The sequence below is a fragment of the Papaver somniferum genome, chromosome 7, assembly GCF_003573695.1.
Source record: "Papaver somniferum cultivar HN1 chromosome 7, ASM357369v1, whole genome shotgun sequence".
In the NCBI taxonomy this organism is placed as follows: domain Eukaryota; kingdom Viridiplantae; phylum Streptophyta; class Magnoliopsida; order Ranunculales; family Papaveraceae; genus Papaver; species Papaver somniferum.
The window spans coordinates 265,150,474-265,159,758 of record NC_039364.1 but is presented as its reverse complement, the minus strand read 5'-3'; the positions used below and the strand labels follow the sequence as shown (position 1 = coordinate 265,159,758).

General features: G+C 36.5%; 1 protein-coding gene and 1 long non-coding RNA gene across 2 annotated transcripts; both read right to left on the bottom strand.

The window, feature by feature from the left end:
• Window positions 1–839: 839 nt before the first annotated feature.
• LOC113300329 lies at window positions 840–4,738 on the bottom strand. The gene is made up of 2 exons (XM_026549550.1): window positions 4,211–4,738; window positions 840–3,982 (listed from the first exon to the last, which is right to left on the bottom strand). The coding sequence occupies exon 2, from the start codon at window positions 3,185–3,187 to the stop codon at window positions 2,156–2,158; it is 1,032 nt and encodes a 343-aa protein (XP_026405335.1). The 5' UTR covers window positions 3,188–3,982; window positions 4,211–4,738; the 3' UTR covers window positions 840–2,155.
• Window positions 4,739–7,636: 2,898 nt separating this feature from the next.
• LOC113300454 lies at window positions 7,637–8,446 on the bottom strand. The gene is made up of 3 exons (XR_003335804.1): window positions 8,400–8,446; window positions 7,831–7,905; window positions 7,637–7,700 (listed from the first exon to the last, which is right to left on the bottom strand). It is a non-coding gene; the product is annotated as an uncharacterized LOC113300454 (long non-coding RNA).
• Window positions 8,447–9,285: the final 839 nt, after the last annotated feature.

The following is a 9,285-nucleotide window of genomic DNA, read 5'->3' as shown; positions in this document are numbered from 1 at the left end:
AACTTCAATGGCATGTTTCTTAGACTCGTATCTTGATGGTAGAGACCTGAGAATTTTGCACACAATAACTTTCTCTAGAATAGTTCTTCTTAATGAATACGAGGAGTTAATTATTTGATAAAGTCTTTGGTTAAACTCATCAAAGGTTTCATCATCAGACGTGCAAAGGTTTTTCTAGTTAGAAGCTAGATTTTGAAGCCTTGCTTCTTTCTCTGTGGCATTCCCTTCGAATACGGTTTCTTAGATATCCAAGCATCTTTAGACTTATTATATGTAGTAACATGGCGCTGAAGATCTGGGGTAATGGCATGGATGATAGTATTTAATCCGTCGGAATTTTGCTTTGCAGCAAGAATCTCAAGTTTATCATAATCACCAATAACCTTTGCAACAATTACACCGTCTATTGTAACTAATGGAGGATCATAGCCATTAACAATACGAACCCATGATTGAAAATCTCGCGTTTTAATAAAAGCACGAATAGCAATTTTCCACCATAAATAATTCGTGCCATCGAAGACTGGTGGTACGTGTATAGAGATAACACTTATGTCCATAGAATCAGATTGCTACAAACACTTTAATATGGTAATCAAATATGTTTGGATTAATAGCCATCTTGATTAGATAAGGAAACATCACCAACTTGACTAAAAGGCACTAATTGGGCGCAAGTCCGTGAACCGTTACAAACAGTCCATGGAATGTTTCCTACTAAGGAACTGTAACAATTACAGCATGTTGTGATGTCACAATAGATTGAGCAAAAGAATTGATAGAAATATCTTGATTCTCACAAATCAAGCCATTTGGTTCAGAGAACGCAGCCACGAATCGAATTAACGATCAGAAAATGTATTTTCATAAATTGGATAAAAGTTTCATTACAGACACTGATTATATAAACTAGGTCACTCTCTCGATATCCAACGGCTAGTAACACTCCAGCTGGGCTAATCTAAACCAACCATTACACCTGACTGAATATTACTAAAGACAAACACGTAGTATTATATGGGAACTCCTAAATATCTACTAATGACACACATCCTGGCAGCCCCTACATTCTACACTGTGACATTCCACTCCCCTTGAAAACATCCTTGTCCTCAAGGATGGAAGTTGAGTGAAACACTAAAAGTTGAGGAGATCGCGTCTGTTGTACCTGGAGAAGCACCAATTGTGTCTGTAGTCGATAGATTCCCCTCCACTTGTGGTCGTCGTAGCCCTCTGGAATACACATGAGAAGCACAGTAACAAAATGCCAATGAATACACATGTGAGGCTCGTACACTCTTCCAAAACCAGGCCCAATAACCAACTGTCTCCTTCCTTGCAGAATGCAATGCATGTGTTCTCCGCAAAATCAACCAGTGGACCTGACATTTTTGACATTTTCCTAAGGTAAACAGTACTACCGTGCATCTTACTTGCAGCTTGATGTATTGTTAGGAATACCTTTGGATTGTGAACCACTATGAGCCTGAATGGAAATGCCATTATCCCGCCATCAAACTCTAGTTTGAAATAACGCTGCACTGGTTGAAACCCCATAAACCACAGGTGGTGGTAGTAAAGATACTCATGTTGAATATGAGCTGAAGTCCGCAAAACAATCATAACAGAATTTGGATTCACCATTTTAACTGTCTTGGCAACACTAATAGCTCCATAAATCACAGGTGTAGGTAATGGAAAGTGCAAAATGAGCCCCTTATGAATTTCCACCTTAAGTATTCTACTCTCACCAACTTGTGTAGAATCTTAGTTACCAAGAGCAAGACTTTAATTCCAACCATTTTTTCTATATTCAACCCATGTGGAATCACAGTAAGCGAAAATGGGATTTCCATCATCTTTATAGGAGAATATGTCGAGTCCAGATTCTTCCCGGTTGAGCACAAAGGAGCCTTAACTTGGCTACATCCAGAAGGAAAATTCCTAACATAAAAATATATGTTCATACAACTCCAACCTAAGTGCTCAACTGTCAACTTAACTCTCTCTTGTAGTATCATTTTCCAAAAGACTTCAGATGTAAGCAACTTAGGACGCTGACAAGGACTAATTTCCCAATAACACCATTGAGTTCTAACAATTTTGGGCACTGATAATTTAAGCACCAATTGATATGTAAATTCCTTGGAAATAATCAGTAACAAATATCATTAGCCTGACCGACACCCGTACTCCTGTCCAAGTATGTTGACTCTCTACAAACTCCCAACAAGCGATGGTAGCATGCTAGAAAATATATAAAAGTGAAAGAAACATCACGAGGATGATATTGAATTGCATTAGTACCTGGTTGGCTAAGAAGAGCTTGAATAGTGTTGTAGGACTCGTGTGAAGCATTATGTAAGTCAAGTAGAAACTGCAAGAGAATATCAGCATTACCATAATTCTGTTGCCACACTAAACTCCCAACCAAGTTATCACACAGGTCTGCCAGAAACTGATCAGAAGTAAAATACTTGGTGGTAAGCCCCAATTCAACCGTTAGCAGCTCAAACACTTCTGTATACAACTTCATGACACCAGTGGGCATTACAAGAAATGTGAGAGCAGAAAGTTGCTGGAAAGATGATATAGTTGCATATCCAATAGCAGATTCAAACTGATTAATCCTTTCCAGCAGTACACAGATGAGCTTGGCTATAAAGTTTGTAGAAATTTGATGACGAATCCTAGTGTCACAGAACATAATACTCCACCAACCAGTTGAAAACAATTTATATTTCCACCGTAAGAACTCAATTCTCAATAAGACATTGAGAAGTTGAATCACAGGGAGGAAGACCTCTTCATGTTCATGTATACCAGCGCCAACCTCCAGCAATTGATGGCAGCATGAAGTAAGAAGTATATCCCAGTAAAATGTGTGCAAACAAATCAAAGTGGAATGTAAATTCTTCTGCACAACTTTCTCAAGAATGAAAAAACTTCCAGAGACTGCATTTAGAAGCAGGGGAAAGGGCAAAAAGAACCTGATTCTTGAAAGATAAATTTGAGTTGTAGCAATGGCGTGAACTGGGAATATAAGCACTGCAAGAATGTTAATCTTCTTCACAAAAATCTGGAGTTGATCACCTTGTCTATCAATAACAACTATGAGTATTTCCTCATGAAAAACATTTGCAAAATAGACAAGAGGATATTGTCTTCTTCCCCATTCAAGATCCATAATGGGATACAACAATAATATTCAAGATCACCTGCGGAATTCAATACTTGGGGAAGTTGGGAAGTTAACTTATCTGCTGGTATGTAAACTCCATCACTCGCGACGAAACACGGTAAGCACATAAGGTGAAAAGGGTGCATTTGATAAAAATCATGTGCGAAGGCCGTCGAAGTACTGAATGGGTTTGGCTGTACACGTTGAACTTTGAGATTGCAAACTGCAAAACAACCATAATACAAAAAAAAATCTCTTCCTGCTCTCTTCTGCATGTATAAGCCACTCATGACCTTGAACAAAAATTCATTATGTGTAATGAATTCGTACCCTTGTTTTGAAATAAGCTGATAAACAACTTCAGATGTGTAATTATCCATTATAATTGGCCCAACAAGAACCAGCTCACAAGAAGTATTAGTATCAACGCCAACTTTAATATCAAGAAGAAAATCACATTCTAGCTGCAAAACCAGAATAGCGTCGTCCGTCATCTCAAGCATTTGAACTAGCAACTGACAAGCTCTCCCAATATGAAATATTCTAGCCAACAAAAGAAACAAAAATCCAGTTCTATTTGACAAATCAGCAACCAAATACCATTCACCAGCAAGTTCAACATCATAGACAATTCCAAGAAGCAAGGAATTCAGAAAACAGAATTTAAAATCATCCACAAAATGAGAAAACCCCTGATGAATTTCAATTCCTTTTCCACGATCAAATACGTTTTTATGTGACTTGTCACTGCTCCATGTATGAAGAAACAATTCCTGTGCCTCCCTATGTGTAAACATCCATCTAAAAACAAGTGTAAAATGTTATTTCTATCTGGCATTTTAACAAACAGCTGCCTCTCATCATAAACTACAGCATCATTAACACATAAGAGATGAACTGATTGCATAGATGAAAAATCTGATTTATACCCAAAGCTAAGAAGAAACTGAAATATCAATTTACCGGTACGTTTACCTCTATCGAATAAGAACCGAGAATCATCAATTTGGAAGTGAAAACAAGCCATACCTAGAATTTTGTTGTGGAGAAAGAAAAAATCGTTCAAACATTCCACATGTTCAAGTTGTAAACTCAAACCATCAAGTGTATCTGCATTTTTTTCTTCAACAAAGAAAAATGGGAAATGAAGTCCACCTCGAGAGATTCATCGATGTCATCCACATCTGAAGAATCACCCACTTTAATGACAGGGGAAGGAATTGATTTGACTACAGCAGTGGTTGAAGCTTCTTTTTCTTCAATCGGAGTCAACTCATCAGAATCAGCAATCAATTCTTCAGCTACAACTATCTCTTCAGAATTTGTGGCCTCTGTAACCCTACCTTCTTTCACTGTTGAAGAGTCTTGACTCAATTTAGGTACCGAATATACAATGAAAATCTCTTCCTCCTTTTTCGAAATAACGAATTGTTCTTCAAATGGTGGTACCTGAATGGATTTCCATCTAACCCTTGCCCATGATATTTCATTCTGTAATCTCCAAAGCTGACGATTTATACTCCATGAAGATACATCGTTGGATAGATCTCTATATTGTGTCTGCAGATTAAGGTAACGGTTATAGGCTTCATCTTTTGCCCTAACTAGATACCAATAAGTGAAAATTAGGCTCAGGCCCGACACATGGATAAACCATAATATGAGGCCCTTAATTAAAAAAAATTTAAATCTAGACCCCGAATTATTAAAGGACATTCGTACCCTTTTAAATCTAGGCCCCGAGTTATTAAATAAAATTTAAATTTAGGCCCAAAATTGTTAAAATATAGTTTGATGATATTCCCACCACCTCCGACCACCACAGCCACCGCCAACCACCTCCGACAACCACCGTCACCAACCACCTACGACCACCACCCCCTCCTACCACCACCAATTACCTCCGACCACCACCGCCACCAACCACCTCTGACCACCACTGCCTCCGACCACCGCCACCACCAACCACCTCTGACCACCACCGCCACCGACCACCTTCGACCACCGCTGACAACCACCACCGACCAACTACCCCCGCCACCGACCACCACCACCACCACCTCCGACCACATGCATATTGCAAGTGTATCCGGAAGTTACACATGCATAAAAGTTATTATGTATTCAAAAGTGTGTAACTAGAAGTTACACATGCATATGGCATGTGTATCCCAAAGTTACACATGGCATGTGTAATAAGAAGTTACACACGCATATGACATGTGTATCCACTAGTTACACATGCATATGACACAGTTACACATCACGAAAAAAAATATACAAAAAAAATATGTATTGCTTTAATATTCATTTATAATAATTTTTTTGTTTATCTATTAATTGGCTGTTATTGAATTCAATAAACGACTTTAAACACTAAATATGTAAGACGAAATCTTAGAAATGAGCCACAAAATCCTCTAATTGAGATTGTTCCTTCCTTTCTTGTCTTCCTCATTACAAAATGCTTCCATATCTGTAACAAAATAAACATCCATGAAATTAGATTGGATGAACAAAAAGAATGAAATAATATTATAGAACAACTACAAGTAGAGGAATTAGGAGTTACACATTCATATGACTAGTGTAACTTGGAGTTACACATTGTATCATTAGTGTAACTAGGAGTTACACATGCGTCTGACTGGTATAATGAGAGTTACACCTTCATAACCTTTATATCCCATCAATTAGCAAGTGTAATTAGAAACTACATATCTAATTTGCATGTGTAACTGGTAGCTACACATCTAATTAGCATGTGTAACTAATAGTTACACATGCATCTCACTTGTGTAACTAAGAGTTACACATGTATCTAATTAGTCTAATAATCAGTATATCCTACCATTCTGTAATCTGGAGATAATGCATCATTATTACACATCCATATGCTTGTGTACTCAGAGCATATAAATTATCTTCATCAGCGCTAGAAACAGGGATATCACATAGAGTTGCTCAATAAATAAGATAAATGACACTTACAACATATGATGTATCTCAGCTTTAGCTTTCTCCTTCTCATTAAGCATTGGAGTCTAATGATCTGGACTTGACTATGCTCCAGAGTCGCTTTTCTGCATTAGAAACTGCTGAAACATTAAACATAATAAAATCATTAAACTGAAATATCCTATGCAACCACATGATATCATTTTTGCTCGTCTAATGCATAATATGTAATAGTTATATTTTCTCATTTCATGTCATACAAGTTTCGCAGAATACGACATAACAAACTTCCAAAAGAATGTAGTTGCACGAAGCTATGGGACTGAACAAAGGATAAAACCATCTAGCAAGTGGAAGAAACATAAACTCCATCTTTCAAGTTTTCTTGAGTAATATATGTGGTTTTACAGCATGTGTAACTAGCAGTTACGCATCCATATAGCTTGTGTAACTACTAGTTACACATCCATATAACTACTGAAATACAAGCTCAGCAAGACCAGTGACAAAGAAAAAAAACTAAGCATTACAACACTATGAAAATAACCCATGTAAACTAGAGACTCTAAAAGCTACTACTTATCCAACCAACATAAGCTCAAACATGAAATTTTATGCTATTTCAATCAACTAATAACGGATAGAAGTTTCATATTAGGTTACATATGCATATCCCATCAAATTAGCATAGTTACACATCTATTTTGCATGTGTAACTAATATATACACATCAATTTAGCTTGTGTAACTAGAAGTTACACATCTAATTAGCATGTGTAACTACTAGTTACACATCCATAGTCTACCAATACTATGCTGGTAAAAAAGCCTTACACTGTGAAGTGGGAAACCTGGTAAAAGTTCATACACAAGAAAACTGTACTACATGTAATCGGCAGTTACACATTCATATATCATGTGTAATTCGCAGTTACATATGTCATAAGCATATGTAATAGGAAGTTACACATGCATATGGCATGTGTAAGCCGCAGTTACACTTCGGTGTTTTTTAAAGCCATCTTACCATTGGGAGAATAGATACTGAGATGAATTGGATCGGTAGAGATAGATTTGGAGCGTCATGTCCCTTTATTTGTTTCATCTGTGATCTCCTATCTCAGAGCAGCTACATAAATATAACAGATAAGCATGTTAGATGAAATTTATCAAATTGGGTCAGTTGTACAAATTATACTTAAATTTCAGAGAATCAAATGCTTAACGAGGACAACTTTGTATATCAAACAACAAAATTAGTTACAATGATGACCAAAATTTGCAGAGTAACCAAAACAGACCTAGGACCACGTAAAAAACAGATTAAACATACTTCCAACATTTGCAGAGTAACCAAAACATTTGCAGCATGACATCGGAAAATGAAGTACCTAACAACCAAATAACTAAGACACAACCAGTGAGAAACAACCAAAAAATTTACCTCAAGAGCAAAACATTAGCAGCATGGCATCTGAAATGAAGTACCTATAATCATCTTTATCAGTTGACTTCTACTTCTCAGCACTGCTTTCTTTCATATATGTCAACACATATGAGCCTGGTGATAAGGATAAATCAGAGCTTTCTAATTTCTCAGAAAAGTACAACAATTGAGCAATCAAACTCTTTTGTGATTCAAGAGTGTTTTCTGTTGTTTCATCTATAGCCACTTGGATAAACAAACTAACCAATGAAGCAGTTCTCATTCAATTTATCAATTCTGATATCACCAGTGCCTCCTCATCCTCCTAAAGAACCCCTACCTGCACCACCAACATCACCAGACCAGTTCATATGAGTGGATGAAAAATCAAATCAAATCTATGGGTAACAGAGACAATGATTCTTTGATACTGAATCTCAAAACATTATTTTAGATCGTAGCTACAAATTAAGATTTACGACGAATAGATATGGATTTTTTGTTCAAGTTTTTTCAAAAAATCTAAATCAAAACAACCAGAGTGAGTAGAAAATTGTAGATCTATGCTTCGATTTCAATTAGGATAGGTTAATTAAAAAAAAAAATGAAGATATAGGTTCTGAAAACCCTAAAATCCTTAAGAGAAGATGATACTTATACGCAAAATCATGCTCATCTTTCCCATGATTAAGGATCTAAACTCTAATTAAGGATCAGATAATGAAATCGAGATTAATTTTCATTTTTTTTTCAAAATCATTAAAATCAAACCACGAGAAATTTGATTTCAACTCGAAATCGATTAATGAAAGCTTTAAAGGAAGATTAACTTACCTTTCAATTCGTTTTTCCTGATGTTTCTCTTCGATTTCTTTGGTTAATTATCAGACTAAACAAATCATCTGCATCTTCCGTAAGATCTATCTTTTGATCAGATTCAATCGATCTTTGACATAAATGAAACTACAGAGGCATAAAAGGAGAAGACGCAATCAATCGTTGTTGTTGCAGTCGAAGATTTGATGAAGACGAAGAAGATTTGATGCAGTCGAAAATGAATCTCAGGAACCCTAGAAACCATTGTTCTACAACAGAGAGAGAGATAAAGATGAAAGAGAAAGAGAATAGAGAAATGAAAAGAAGCTTCTGGGATTCCCTTGTATAAATACTAAAGGGAAATGTTGCCATTATTAAAGTTCAGAATAATTAATTATGGGCCTGATCTAAAGATAATTTGATTTTTCGGGCCTAGTAATATCATTTTATGAAAATGTGGAGTTGAGGGTGGAGGATCCATTTTGTGGGGCTTCTATATGTTTGAACCCATATAGTAGGGGGTTCTAGTATTTTTCACTACCAATAATTAGGGGTGTAAATTCGGGCAGGCCGGGCCGCCCGACCCAAAAACTAAGACAGGCCAGGCAGGCCAGGCTTAATATTTGTGAGCCCGTAAACAAATTCAGGCCAGACAGGCCGGGCACAAGTAGATAACAAAGACCGCCCAAAGCCCGCTTTTTATACGAGCAGGCCAGATCGGGCCGGACATGGCACTATTTTGAATTTTCTTTTTTAAGTTTAAATTTTCAAATGAACGGTATTAAATACAATATCCTTTCCTTTCCAACATCGCATATCGTAAGTGATAGTATTATTTTATATTTAAATTACACTGAAATTTTTTTAATTTTAGCCTATAATAAATAATTAATTAGAGTACAAT

What these genes read in the sequence shown, in the direction of transcription:
- LOC113300329 (XM_026549550.1), bottom strand. Translation starts at nt 3,187, where the DNA reads ATGGATCTTGAATGGGGAAGAAGACAATATCCTCTTGTCTATTTTGCA.